This window comes from Cariama cristata, unplaced genomic scaffold, assembly GCF_000690535.1.
Source record: "Cariama cristata isolate BGI_N322 unplaced genomic scaffold, ASM69053v1 scaffold23373, whole genome shotgun sequence".
Lineage (NCBI taxonomy): Eukaryota > Metazoa > Chordata > Aves > Cariamiformes > Cariamidae > Cariama > Cariama cristata.
In genome coordinates this window covers 2,435-17,744 of record NW_009610484.1, presented here as the reverse complement: position 1 = coordinate 17,744, position 15,310 = coordinate 2,435, and the positions used below count along the sequence as shown (strand labels likewise).

Genomic DNA, 15,310 nt, shown 5'->3' with positions numbered 1-15,310 from the left:
GCCCTTGTCGTTGAAGTGGGTGATGGATTCCCCCACCCTGGGAAGAGCATCTTCGTGCCCAGGCACCACTGGCTTTACCCTGACAGGAGATGTCTTCGTTCGCCCAGGGACGTGTCCTTCAGTGGAGAGCCAGCGTTGTCGTCAGTCTGTGCTTCGCTGCTGGGACTTCAAGTTAGGACTTTACGTTAAGAATTGCCGCTTCGTTGTTTGAAATGCAGGTCTTACTGGCCAGGGGCTCCAGCAGCAGCGGGGATTTGGGGGAAAAGGACAAGGAGGGTGAACGACTGAAGCGAGGAGCAGCGCAGGTTGCGGAGGGACAAGGGCAGGTCCGGTTTAGTGCTGCACGGAGCGGGAGACAGCGAGGATGAGCTGAGAAATGGTGCCAGGATGGCTTTTTGGTGGGGCATGAGGGCAAGAGCGAAGAGCAAACAGTGATGGTTGGTGGGTAGAGAGGAAGGGTCGGCAAGTAGAGCTGCTTAAAAATGTCTGGGAGCTGCTGGTTTGGGCAAAGTCTACACCTGTCTGTTAATTGCCAGAACTGTAAACGGCAGTCATTTGCCCCGTGTTTCTGGATATCCCTGTATATACTGTGCAAGGTGCTGGCGTTTGCGTGGGAGGTCAAAGGCAAAGAACTAACACAGGGATAACTGGGAAGATATCGCTAGTTACTGACCCGGCACTGGCCAGAGTAAAATGGCACAGCTCCCAGTGTTGCCTGCTTACACAGGACGTCTTGAGGCATTCTGCACCTGGGCACCTGTCCTGGCTTTGAAATAAGAAAGAATGAGCCCTGTTGCTTCATCGAAAGCTTTTCTGGCTCGCTGAAGTACGAGCGGAGGTTCATCCTAAGCAGTCTTTTCACACCAAGTGCTTATGCAAATACACAGTCACTCAGGGTAGGTAGGAGCAACCCCAAGGGATCATGTCAGCGGCTAACTCAAAATAAGAGCTGTGAGCCCAAGCTCTCGCTTTCAATAGCTCCGTCAGCCAGGCTATACATTGCTCTTGAGATGTTACATGTATGATGCGAAGTGGCTTTTTATCCCCAAGACGGGACATACACTCACGTGTTGTGTGAGTGCGAAGCCAGAATGACCTTTGGGAGTCAAAGTATTAAGAGGGAGAACCTGCCCAAATTACTTCAGTAGAAATGTTTGTGGTATTTTTCACCTCTATTTGACTTAGTTACAAAGAGGAAATAGCAACCTATTCCAGTTCACAAATACTTGAAAAGCCTAGCAGGCCTGCCAGCACATCCAAAGAACTGGCAGATTGCACACACATTATGTTAGATGAGGCCTTTAAGGACGCATTTCATTTTAAAAATTGAATTTCTTAAAATTAATTTTAACATGTAGAAAATTTTGATTGATTGGCTTGCAATTGTAGCTCTTGGAGGAAAAACTCATGATTTTTCTTTTTTTCTTCCTGTTGATTCAACACATTGCCAGCTGTGATGGTTTATTATTAACTAAGTCTTGCTGTGTCAGTATTTTTCTAGCCTTTTGAGATCAAGGGAGGAATTGTGTTTGCTGTGCAGTTACCTTATTTGAGCATCTCTTGTAATCCTGGTTCAGGGCAGGACCTCAAATTGCTCGCTCTTCTGACAGCTGAAGTAATTAAGGTATGAACCAATCATGGGAACGTGTATTTTAATAACTTATTTTTCCTTCTGTTTAGCTCATCACCAGACTGGACATAACAGTGGTGTGATTCACAGTGGAATTTACTACAAACCTGGATCTCTGAAAGCTAAGCTGTGTGTGCAGGGTGCAGCCCTCTGCTACAAGTACTGTGACCAGAAGGGAATACCGTATAAACAGTGTGGGAAGGTACAGGACCTGCCTTGTGTTCATACTTTACCTTTGGAAACTGAGGCTGTATAATGTATGTCGCGATGTGTAGCATAGGTCTGGTTGTGGTCTTTCTCCCAAGAGCTGAGTTTCTGCAACACTTACTACCTTCAGGATGAATGTACCTTTTTGTTTTCTTCTTTCCAGCAACTCAAATCAGTTTCTTTTCTGGCCTAAATAATAATTCTCCTTATCTGTGGGCTGAGCTGAAATATCGCAGGTAATGGTGGAAGCCAGGCCCCATGGAGGGACACCAGCGTAGCTCCAAGGGACAGAAGGGTTCTCAGTATGTGCATGCCATAGTTCTTGGCATATCAGGCTCTGAAAAGACACAGTGACTTGAAAAGAGCTCCAGATGTGACCCAGCTAGCTGTATTTATGCCATGTTACATCCCCCTAACACAACCTGAAATCCTGGGGACAGGGGTGGCTGTACTGATTCGGCTTGGGGTCTACCCAACCCTATATTCTGTTTCTGGAAGCGTCTGTAAACAGAGACCCAGGAAGGAAGGAGAACCGGACAAGCAAATTATTAATTCTCCCAGCTTCCAACTGTTTTCAGCTCAGATTATTTTCTGAGCCTGATCTGTTTTGTCTGTGGTGACTCGCAATGGATTTCTCTTCCCAGTGTTTTTCAATTGAAAGCTTTTGCATCAGCATACTCTGATGAGCAGTTCCAGAGATCAACAACCCACTGCATGAAGAGTTACGGCATTTTGAAACTGGCTCCTACAAGCTTCATCTGATGGCCCCTAACCCTTGTGTTGGAAGAGGTGGTGAACAGTTGATCTATGCTCACGCTGTCCAAGTTGCACTTAATTTTATGTCCTCTCCTCCCCCAAAGTTGTCCTTTCCAGCTGGTGAGTCTTAGTCTGCTCAGTCATTCCTCTGGGAGAAGCTTTTTCATGACTCTCCACCCTGTCTTCGTTCTTTGATGCATCTTTAATACAAGATGAGGACCACAACTGTGCACAGCATTCAAAGTGTGATCAGACTCTGGATTTTTGCAGTGAAATATCAGTATCCTGTATCCTTTTCCTAGTTGTTCCTAACGTTCAGTTTAGGGCTTTTCAGCAGTCAGTAGGCATTGAGCTGATGTTTCCATAGGACTGTCTGTCCTGACCCCAAGACCTTGGTCCTGAGTGATAACTTTGAACTTGGCTTCCATCATTTTATGTACGCGGCTAAGACTGCTTTTTCTATGGTCATGATTTCACATTTATCTGCATTGAATTTCGTCTGCCATTTTGTTGGTCACTCGTTCACCTTGGAGGGTCCCTCTGCAGTTCTTTACAGTCAGTTCTTGCCTGAACCACCTTGAATCACTTCACTTGAGTCACTCACTTGAGTCACCATCACCCGACTTTCTCACCACCCCGGTTGCTCATAAACATCTTGGGCAGCACGAGCCTTTCTCCTGAAAGTGCAATGCGGACCCTATCTGATGTGACAAGCGCCACTTCAAGGTCCCCTAGCCTCGCACCCACTGGGATCTCTCCCAGCTCTGGGGTTGGGAGCAGAGATCCCTGGATGTGGCAGTGTTGATGGGCTGGGAGTTGGTCCTGGCCTGGCTGTGCTCAGGGCTGAGTTTTTGCTGGGCTCCCTCCGCTGCAGCGCTGCTCACAAGATGGCACTGTGGATTTGTGCAGCGATACAAACCTGCTCTCAACTCAAAGCACCAAGACAGCAGACTTGCTCTGTAGGAGTCAGTTGGAGCTTGGGCAGGGCTAGCACTGACCCAGCAGCATTGTTGGTCCTTTGCTGACGCTGAATTTGTGTACTTCGCATCGCCTTTCCCAGCAGCATTTATTCCAGGGAAGATGACGATGAGCCTCTACGGCAAGTTTTACATAAAGCAGCCCCAGGTTTGGAGAACTTGGTGCTTTCTCAGTGCAGAGATGTCTCTGTTGCCAGACCTGAGCTAGGCCTGGAAGTAGTATGGTCTGTGCAAAGCTGGCACAGATAATTTGTAGCCTGGTAAATCTCGTGATAGTTGTGAGCTAACTACCTGGTTAAATGAAGTGAAGCTGGTACAATTCAGTTCAGGCACCATGTCAGAACATGTCCTTACTCTTATCGAGACTGTTTGAGATTTGTACATCTTGGGTTAAGTTCAGTTTTATTTTTGGAAGCATCCCAGTGGCTCTTTAAAATTATATTCTTTCACATTCCTATTTGTAGTCTTATAGTACTTTTCGCTCCATTGATAATAACTTAAACTACAGTTTAAGGTTTGTTTTTCACACTCCTCAACATATTAGTGCTTTCTCAGTAATAGTAGGTATTTATAGAGTCTTTTGCAACTAATGGCACAAACCACATTTTCCCCCCTCTTGAATTATAATTCACTGTTCACTCATTCACTATTGCTTGCTTGTTAGCTTGGGCTTGATGCCAAACCTGAGCTGGCATGTTCTGTATGTTTTGCTCACTGGTGTGCCTTGTTATCTTTTCTGAAGCTAATTGTAGCCGTTGAACAAGATGAAATTCCAAGACTCAAAGCTCTGTATGAAAGAGGGCTGCAGAACAACGTCCGAGGTCTGAAACTGATTGGAGCAAAAGAAATACAAGCGAAAGAACCCTTCTGCAGGGTAAGGGATTTTCATACTTTTAATTAGCAAATAAGATCTCAGTTTCTCAGGTAACATTATTTTTTAATTTAACAGAAGTATGTTTCTGGCCTTGAGGTAATTTGCATGGCTGACAAGTTCAAAAGAGCCTGAAAACCCAGAAGAAGTATAATTGTCAACAAAAATAAATGTATCCATGTATTTCTGGAACTTTCAAGCTCAGCCCAACCTTTCATATGCAGCTGCCATTACATACGCATCAGACCAGGTCTAACACGACCTAAGATGATCCTGCAGAATCTTTCTTGGTGACACTTACTTTCACCTCAGGTTTCTCTTGCTCACTTGTTCTCATTCTCTTGCTCAGCAGTTCATAGTTTGTCGGTTCTCCGTGTGCTGAAGTCATAAAGAGCTGCTGCTGCTCTAATTGCAAGTGATGGGCTGGCTGTTTCATAAGGGCTGGCATTCACAAATTAGAGAGCAGGTAGTCCATTACACTTGCAGCCTACAAAAGGTATCAGAATTATTTGAGTCAAAGTAGGAGACTCTGTAGGCCCTTAGTTCCTGTGCAGGACTGAATTTATAGGCAAATAGACAGAGCCTACAAGTTGTTCAAACTTCATCCTTTTCTCAGCTTTACACAGAGGTCTCCTCCCTGATGTGTATGCTCAGAAACAGAAAATCAGTTCTCTCACCCATGGCAATGAGCGACTGATTGATCGATTTTAATATCCCCCCCCCCTTCTCCTTGCAGGTGCTTCCTTGTATGGTTTTGTGGTTGATAGGCAGATTTTCCTTTGCCCAGGTTAAAGCTGCTGTATCTGAGGTTTTGCTGAGATGTTTCTGCTCCTTCCCACTAAAATTATTTAACTTCATAGTGCAGCAATAAAAATTCCTTCCTATCTGTAAATGTGGATTTGGATCAAGCCAATTTCAATCCAGTTGCTTCCTACACATGTGGTTGTTATGTAGCACTTCTCATTCTGTTTATTTTCACAGCAGGAGAAATGTGTGTAGTTTATGGAATACAGATTTGTTGTTTTTTAGTATATCTTTGATGGAAAAGAAAACCAGGATATAAATTCCCCATCCTGTTTCATCTGGCAGCTTGCTATTGGTGTAGCTGCATGACTCATTGCTTATGAGTGGTTGTAGGTACAGACAGAAATTTTCTGGAGAGGAATCTTTTTTTATCTTTTTTTCTTGTAAACATTTTGTATCCGCTCTTTAAAACATTCTTTGCATGTTCAAGATCCAGCTGAGCATTTCCTTCTGCAAGTGAGTAGATTCAAGTGGGTCTTACTCTCAGGTTTCCTGAGCTGAGCCCTTTCCTCATAAGCAGAGGGAACTTGAATGGTGTTATAAAACATTGCACTGTGTATCAAGTGGAGAGAGCGGTTTTGTATAAGATACGGTTTTTACCAACCATTCTGGTTGTCTTGCGCACGCGAATGGCCCCTGCTATTGTAGTATCTGAGTGGCTGAGAGTCTTTTAGTGTAGTTACACTTGCAACATCTCTCTGAGATAGAGTAACCCTACTATCCTTATCTTATAGCCAGAACTAGGAAAATCTTGTGATGCCATCTAGCATTATAAAAATTATGTGAGCAACCAAGCCTTTTTGGTATAAAGACAGTAAAGCATCTCTGAGAGACATTAAAAATTCTAGTTACACGCTGGACTTGAGCCTTGCTTTCTGCTAGGACAAGTATAGGCAGTACAGGGACTTTTCTCTCTGATGTGCAATGCCGTAAGTGTTGTGCCCTGGCTAGATCCTATCTTTTAGCCTCACAGGAGGCGTTGGCAAGAGCCGTGCATCAGGTGGAACTCCCAAGCGACCATGTGAAGGTGGAATTGCCTAGTGCATGATGAAAAACAAGTACATATTAGAAGTTTAGGTAACCTGTTTTATCATTAAGCTCTCTGTCGAGAAGACTTGTTTATGCTGTAGTTACACGATGATTTAATCCACTGTAAGTAGTTTTTACCACATTAGTTGTCAGCAAACACAAACATTGGAGCTGGCACATGGAGAGACTAGGAACAACCAGCCAGGGATGGGGAGACAGCGGTACTCCCTTCTCAATGGCAATGCACGTTATTCCAGATGAAATATTCTCTGTATCGAAGACCAAAGTCCACATACAACCTTCACTGTTCTTTATCTTAATACTGTTTCAGGGTCTGATGGCCCTTGATTCTCCATATACCGGCATCGTGAATTATAAACAAGTGGCCCAGTCCTATGCTGAAGACTTCCAGGAAGCAGGTGGGACGATCTTGACTGATTTTGAGGTTACAAACATGGAGATGGCTAAAGAAAGTTCTTCAGATAGTGAAGATGGTAAGGCAGATTTTTGCCCTCCATTTACTACAGTCTTGCCAAAGATTTTGTTCAAAACACATTTGCTTTGACTGAAATGATGTTTCTGAACCTTTCTGTCTTGTAGGGATGAGACAATAGGCAAAATTATGTTGGTGAGAGTGCTGAGCAAGCTCACTTTTCTTTTTCTGCTGGCAGGTCACCCTTCAGCTGAAACATTTAAAGCTCATGGAAGAAAATGATAGTAGAATTGAGGAAGATGGTTGTTCTCTCCTATTAAAATCAGATTTAGCTGAATATCACATGTATATTCTTGTGATAGTGCTTTATCCTGGAAGGCAGGTTGGATCTGTGCTGGTACACATATGGAAGAGTAAAAAAAACCATATTAATTCATACAGTTGCGGCCAATAACATCAGTTAAGTCCAACAGTAGTTGCTCCATTGCTTGAAGATATTCCAGTGGAAGAATGCTTTGTCGTGACAAGCTGCTTGTTCTGTCAGTTTTCTGTTACGTGTTCTATTAATTCCTTCTCTTGTCTAATTCTGTTACAGGACTAAAATACCCAGTCGTTGTTAGGAACTCAAAGGTAAGAACTAAGCTGAAGCTTTAATTGCTTAATAGGAAGCTGTTTCTCCTTTTCTTAAGAATTTTTGTTGAGTCCTGGTGGGTTAATCAGCTCTCTCAAAAAAAAGTTAAAAAGCTGCTATTCAGTAACATGATCACTGCCATCTAGGACTGCTTTTATAAAACAACAGCAATCAATTCTTAACAATGAGCATGTTCAGATTTTACCGTGTGCTGGGAATAATAATGGAAGTATAACTTTCTGATGCCTATCTTATGTTTAACTGCATATATCCCTTATCGTCTTGATTTGCACATTCTTATGCTTGTTGTTTCCAAGGACTCCTTTTATGACATACTAATTTGGTGAGAAACACCTATTTTCATGTTTGCTTTTGGTCTTCGGCATCTATAAAAACAATAAGGAGGCACTTAGAATCATTTTATCGTCAGAAAGCCACAAGCTCATTTAGTAAAACAGGTGCATCTACTGATGTGGTTCCTGCAAGTCAGTTAATGCTGCAGAGGAAGTGTAGTTGTAACCTGTTCACCTTCAGGAGAGAATATCTGGACTCTTCTTTGGAGGGAGGAAGACAAACAAACAAAAACCAACCTCACAAGCCCTCCAATAGCTTTTAAAGTTAGTTCTGCTGCTTGTTTGTTCTATTTCTGCTCTTTCATTAAAAAGTAGCTTCCCAAATCTGTTAGATTCCCTCACCAAATACTGGTATTTTTTTAATGGAAACATTTTTAGTTGAAGAAAAAAACCGTAGTATTTAAAAACAAATGCTGTGAGCTAAATAAATATAGATAATAGTTTGTGATTTTTATTTACTTATTTAGATGGTAAGGTATTTAGATATTTAACAGCTCTCCATAACTGTGTGATGAACTTGCATAGCTTTCTGGATAAACTACCGTTCAGTAGTAAGAGCAGTCACAGCATGTGGGGTGAAATCTGTTAACAGCTTTATTTAACCACACGGATTGCGATTGCTTAGCTCCCCCGGCATCCCACACCCTCTGGCAACGCAGACCTGGCCAGGGAGCTGCGGGCTAGCCTGGCATCGCGGCTTTGTAGGATGCAGCGGTGAGGGAGTGCCAGAGGGAGATACTCAGTTTGCCGGAGGAGCGGAGTCTTTGGGCCTCTGCCCTGTACAGTAAGTATCCTTTCGTAACGCACGAGGCTCCGTGTTCTGGGAGCTGAACCTGAAGATAGTCTGAGAATCGATGACATGTTTCTCTTTTTATTCTGGTTTTTCTTCCCCTCTCTGCCCCTTTTCTATAAAGATTCTTCCAGTCCTAGCTGCCCAATGAATTGCCATTTTAGGATAGTTCTCCTCCAGGGAATAAAAGAGAATATCATGAAGAATTAAATGAAACAATTAAATGTTTCTGCCTCCTTTTGAAAATACAGTTGGTTTTCTTTCTCATCTTGACTCATTTTTTTCCAAGACTTGTAGGTGATGGGTGGTTTTTTAGTAGATGTGTTGAATTTATTGTGTGTTTTGTGTTTTGTTTGTTTTTTTTCCACAGGGTGAGGAAATCTACTGTCGGCACATTGTGACCTGTGCAGGACTTTACTCAGACCGCCTGTCTGAGATCAGTGGCTGCAGCCCTGAACCTCGTATTGTACCCTTCCGTGGAGATTATTTGGTGCTGAAACCGGAAAAGTGCTATATGGTTAAAGGAAATATTTATCCGGTATGTACTCTCTAGTTTGTCTTTCACGGTGTGCTCTAAGAACTGCTAAAACTACAGAAATAAGGGCAATATTACATGGTTATTTCTGTTAGACCTGCAGATAGTGATGCACAGCGTGTGGATGTAGATTCAGTTGCTTTCTGACAAGACAGCATGTTTTTGTTAATTCTTGAGGAACAGGTGGAAGTACCATGTGGGAAATTATTGCCAATCCTTTTTTTTTGGTTTGTGTTCTTGTTTCTTTAATAAGGAAAGAATGAAACGTGTAGCATGATAGCCACGTGCCCACAAAGGCCTTCTTTCATTATGTTCTAAAATAAATCTGTAGGCAGGATTCAGAAGTCAATGAGGGACAACAGTAAATAATGAATTACTTAGATGTAGGGTTTAATCTTGTGTGCTAATACCCAAAGCTCGGATTTAGTTACTTGCCTCTCAACCTCATCTTTGAATTAGCTTTACTTTGTATGACAAAAAATCGACATGGGAGGAAAAGGAGAAGCTTTCTACCATCTAACATAGACAAATAGTGGGATGAAGAGGAGCAATTCCAGACAGAAAGGGAAGACAGCAAGCAAGAAGAGAGAATTCCTACGGCAGCATTTTAGTTAATTCATGCAGGATGTGGAAATACCGCCTTTCTGAATATGAACTTAGATTTACCTGCTAAACACTGGAGCAGGTTGCCCTAGGGAAATTGTGGAACCCTGGGCATTGGATGTTTGTCTGACCTCTTCTCACCTGGGAATGATTCAGGATCCTGTCTTGGGATGGGAAGGAGGAACTGACTGGGATGTGAGGGTACCTTCCAGCCTTGTTTCATGGCTGTGTGAGGAGAGCTTGTACCCTTTGAAATTTTTTGTTATGGCCAAATATAGCAATAAGATTAGAAAATTGCACAACTCTTAGTGATATGTTACCAGAAATGTAATGTAGTTCGTGGGGTGGTTGCACTGAGCTTTGAAAGTGTTAAAAGCATGTTTTTAACAGGACAAACAGTGCACTGAATACAGAAAAGGAACATATTTTGAAGCAATTTTTAGTCATAACAAATCTGGGTTTTGAGAAATACTCAATACTTGCTTATTTTCAGACTATAGCACAGTCACCTCTGTAGTCACCTTTTCTAAACAGCTAAAGATCTTGAAGTGCCAGCTCCTGAAGAGGTGTGCTTATTTAACACTTGGGTCTGCATATAGACAGCTTATTTCTGTTTCAGCCTTCACACACAATTACACTGTATTCCATTCGCAAACAAAAAAGAAACTGCAGGTACTTGGTATTAGCATTAATCAGGCTTGCTAACTGCTTGTTGTTTTGATCAATGCAGGAATGGTGTGGTTTCCTAATATTTTAGAACCTATTTTATTGCAGTATAATTACTAGTGGTGAATAGCATTAGTGTGTTGTTGGTTTTCTTGTGGGTTGTTTTATATCCTGAAAAATGGTGTGTTCTTTTTTTTCTGTTGTTTGTTTTGCTTTTACCTAAGCTGTAGTCTTACTTGGCTCTGCTCTGTTCTTCAGTGTTTTAAATTAGTTACGTGCTATAACTGCACAATTAACGAGCAGAAAAACTGGCGCAGGAGCCAATTGTATGGTTCTATGACTTGAATTTTGTTGTAGTGGTTGGAAATAAAATGGCAAATTTAACTCCTTTCTCACTTTGTTCATTTAAAAATACTTATTTCCATTTATTGGTGGGACAACTCCTTTACTGTGTTTTGGTTTGTTTTATTCACTCTCTCTCACAATAAACTGTAGATGTCTGTACTTTCCTCCTCACAAATGTTTTCCATGTTTCCTGGATGAGTTTGTTGACTTGAGTGGTTGCATGGCTGTTTCTCTGATCTGGCTCGTAACAGCTGTAATAACTGTTATATCCCTCTTTAGGTTCCGAATCCTCGCTTCCCTTTTCTGGGATTTCATTTCACACCAAGAATGGATGGGAGTGTTTGGCTTGGTCCTAATGCAGTACTAGCCTTTAAGCGAGAGGGCTACAAATTGTTTGACTTCAGCACTGGAGACTTTTTAGATGCTGTAATGTACAGGTAATATCTTGGCTTTTTGTCTGCTGAATGCAGTTATTGAAATGTCAGCTTGTGACTCAATGGGAGATTGTTCTTCTCAAAAAGCCTACTTTTGCCAAGTTTTTGGTGTGTTTAAAGACAGTTGTGCTGATAAGGGTGGACTTCTCCGAGGCACTTGACTTCATGTGATCTAATATTTGAATTTTCATAAACTACCAAGACATGTCTTGGCTGGTCTGAGAATGTGGCTGCTCATCGGAAGGTACTGGTGAGCCGTGTTACTACTGGTGGGGCTCTTCCAGGATTGGTTTTGGTCCAATGCCCTGTAGTATTTTAATCAACCTAGACAGTGTGATTAAATACCTGCAGAGAATGCTTGGAAGAGAGAACACAGAGTGGTCTGAATTGCTTTGTTAAATTTTATCAGACCATCAATATGCATTTAAAAAATGTCCCAGTGCAAGCAAATACGGTAAGGGCCGTGAATGCAGGCTGCGAAGCTGTCTTAGAAAGCGTGTCAGAGGAATTAGGAATCATTGCTAAAACTGCAAACATAAATGAGCAGAGTATCTGTAGAAGTCGAGAGAAATCTTGCCTCTTTATGAAAGGCTGGACAGACCTTTACCAAGTACTCAATTTTAGAAATTAGACTTGAAAAAGAATGCAAAAATATTGGGGAGGATCCAAGGAGAGGCTGAAAAAACAGGTCAGGGAACTGGAAAATAGCTTTCTGGCAAACAACTCAGCTTAATGTAGTTTATTAAAGTAAAGAGTTGAAAGCCTCGTGATCATTGGCTATAGATTTTTATAGTGGAAGACTTGAGGAAAGCAACACATGCGAACAAGATTTGCAAAGACACAGCAAGACTCGTTTACTGAAAGCTGATGGTTTTAGGAGTGTGACGATCTTTTCAGAATGATTGTGGAAAAAAGTCTTAAGTGGCACGTCTGTCTTCCCTTGTGCATGTGGGGTTTCAGTCTCTTGCCATTTGACTGGACCAGAGAAAAATCCTGGACATAGGAAGGACTGGAGTTCAGAGTTAATTCTCAAAGAAAGAATGTAAATGCAATGCTACAGCTCTGTAAACAGGGTTTGTGGAAGCAGGGAAGGACAAACATATTTCTCAAGTAGAAAGCAGGCTCGGATTACTGATGTTGGGAATGGGAACTTTTGCCATGCAGTTGCATTTGCTACCTTCTTGGACAGCATTGGTTTGACATGGCTGCGGTTATTATGGAAGATTTGTTCTTACTGAAGTTATTTTTTTTCTCGACAGTGGGTTATGGAAGCTTGTGCTGAGAAACTTGTCTTACGGACTGAGTGAAATGTACAGAGCGTGTTTCCTTAGCGCACAGGTGAAGCAACTTCAGAAGTTCATCCCTGAGGTCACTATCAATGATGTGCTCAGGTAAAGAAAACTTGTCTTCTTCATAACACCCGGTGGCTTATTAAATCTTTCCTTATTAACAGTAGCAAAATATATCATGAGCATACTCCCTTCCTCCACCAAAATGTGCTACCAAAGCGTGGAAGCATTTAGATACTTTCTACAGGAAGGCCTTTTATGTTGTGTTTGCTTGCATACAGGCAAGTTTGATGAATATTTGTGTGACCTTCTACATTCTCCACAGGCTGAAATTCACAATTGTGACATATTCACTAAAAAGAAAGTCTCTTTATCCTAGTGACACATTCAGCAGCCTGAACATAATCTGAGTTCACAAAGAAAGCAAAACACTCATGAAATTCAGAGGGGAAGCTAGACTGTGAGTTGCTACGGAGTGAATGCTGACTTGGTTTAATCATCTCGATAAAATTGTATTCAACTTCTTACTGCATGGAGAGAGAAACTAAGTCAAAGGAGTTTAGAAATGCTAAGGAACTGAAGAGACTTGTGAGGAAAAACAAAGCATATAAGTACATGGAGGTGGGTTTAACTGTCCAAACATTTGCAGGGAGAAAATCCAGAATAAGAAAAGATCAAGCATGGTAGAAGGGAGTTATCCAGCTCAGGCAGTATAGCATTGGCATGAAATTCATGTTTGACAAAGCTTGCTATTTCAAAACAAAGGGCTTCCTTTTGGAAAGGACAGGGCATGTTTGTGTGTGTGGGGGGGGAGGAGAGTAACTTCACAACGAGGAAAGAAACAGAAGATCCTCTGCTTGGCTACCTGCCCTCGTTTTACCGTAACTACTGCGAGTCATCTCCCGCTCTGCCTCACAAATGTTAAACTTCCCTGTGCTCCCCCAAAAGCCTGACTGGGCTTTGACTCCACAGCCTGCCCTCCTTGCTGTTTCCCTGGGCACTTTCACAAGGTCAGAACAGAACTGATTTTCTGACTTCAGAAAACGTTTTCTTTCTGATGGTGAGCTCCTCCTTTATTTTGCAGGGGTCCATCCGGAGTGAGAGCTCAAGCATTAGACAGCGACGGAAATTTGGTAGATGACTTTGTATTTGATGGAGGCAGTGGAGATATTGGAAGCAGAATTCTTCACGTCAGAAATGCCCCTTCTCCTGCTGCTACCTCCTCCCTTGCCATCGCAAAAATGATTGCAGATGAAGTGAAGCAAAGATTTGAATTGTGAATGATTGACGGGTGTAGTGCGGTTTTACCCCTCTCGTATGTGTAGCAGCTTGTCTGCATTGAATGAACTCTGCAGCCTTTAATGACAAAGATAAAACAGGTAACGTGTTGCTTGCAAGACCAGCGCTGGTATAGCTGTGCAGTGCAACACCAGCATTTGAAATGTTTGCCTTTGCCAGCCCACAACTTCACAGCTTCACGAATAAAGGAGTTACGGTGCTTGGTAAGACCTGGTGCGGTACAGCCATCTGCAAGAAAGAAGCAAACAGCCCCAGTCGAGTAAAGGTTTGTTCACCTGAGCAGGAACAGCCTGTGGAGGGGCTGATGCCAGGCGCACCGTGGGGATCTCCCAGAGCCGTGGTGGGCCTTTAGGTGGAGAAGGAAGAGCCTCTGTGGTGGAGTTGCCCACACGGACTTCCCATGCCTCTGGTCTAAACACTGTGTCCTCGTTGCACTGCGGAGAGGTGGTTGGTCCTCTGGAAAACCACAAGCATGGGGTGGTTCTCTGTGTGCTTTCTCTCTGACTCCGTTTCAATTGGGAGTCTACAGTCCCCTAGTTTACATTAAAGTAATGGAGATAGAAGGATAAACGCTGCTTAAGGGTTCTGCTGATAGGGAATTAAGGGCTTTATCAGAGACTGAAAACAATATTCAGAGCCTTCTACGTGAATGTAGAGTATTTCACGGAAAAATAAGCCTTACAAGGGATTACCAAATCCAAGTCAATTTAGATACACAATTCAGATATGCTGTCTATCTGATCGCTGTCTCTATTTTTTAATAGAGCTGAGATTAAATGTATACATAAACAGTCATTTTTCATTTAATTTAAATCTGGGAGGTCAGCACTGGTCAGAAACTACTTCAGGGGCTTTAGGTTTTGGGGTTTTTTTTTCCTTTGAATATGGGCAATGCAAAAGAAGCTTATCTTTGTACAGCACGTTGAGCAATCCAGTGGAAATGGTCTTTGTAAAAGCAGACGTGAAGGGAGGGAAGCTACAGAAACCTGTCTTAATTGAGTCATGTTGCGTGCGGCTTCCCTTGGAGCCCAAAGAGCCATGAGTCAGGAAGGCTTCCCATTTCCCACATGGCTGGCAAGAGGGGAGCTTAGAAAGCGCTGGTTCCTCTTCTGAACCCTTACTGATACTTGAAGTTTTATCAAAGGTACACCTGGAAGAGAGTCTGTGCGGAGAACGTGCTTTAAACTAGAGAGAGGTGTTAAACAAGTTTGGTACTAAGCGAACTGAGTATCTTGGTGTGTTCTGCATAATTGCTACAAAAAAGAATTATGTGGCCCCAGGGACAAAGTACTTGAGAATACTGTTAAAGCAGATGTTCACAGGATGTTGGGTAATACAGATAATTGTGGGTAGTTTGCTACCAGGCAATTTGCCATACTAATTTTTTTTTTTTTTTTAAGTTGCTTTCTGTACTCCTCTGACCTGCATGAGGGAGTGTGTTAGCATAGGAGGTCAGGTCTGCTAGCTGATGTTTTTACTGTACCGAGCTGAGCCACTTTTGAGAGAGAAAGGGCTTAGCCTGTCTCCTTTTCCTTTTCGTTTTTCTTTTCGTTTTTCTTTTCCTTTTCGTTTTTCTTTTCCTTTTCGTTTTTCTTTTCCTTTTCGTTTTTCTTTTCCTTTTCGTTTTTCTTTTTCTTTTCCTTTTCGTTTTTCTTTTT

The 15,310-nt window shown here is 42.3% G+C and overlaps 1 protein-coding gene across 1 annotated transcript; it reads left to right on the top strand.

Annotated features, from left to right (window-relative positions):
• Window positions 1-1,680: 1,680 nt before the first annotated feature.
• On the top strand, window positions 1,681-13,633 carry L2HGDH (L-2-hydroxyglutarate dehydrogenase; the record flags this gene model as incomplete). The annotated part of the gene is made up of 8 exons (XM_009697906.1): window positions 1,681-1,832; window positions 4,313-4,444; window positions 6,606-6,768; window positions 7,303-7,337; window positions 8,852-9,019; window positions 10,910-11,067; window positions 12,324-12,455; window positions 13,438-13,633. Coding segments are annotated over 8 exons (1,136 nt in total), but the record flags the coding sequence as incomplete, so codon positions are not given.
• Window positions 13,634-15,310: the final 1,677 nt, after the last annotated feature.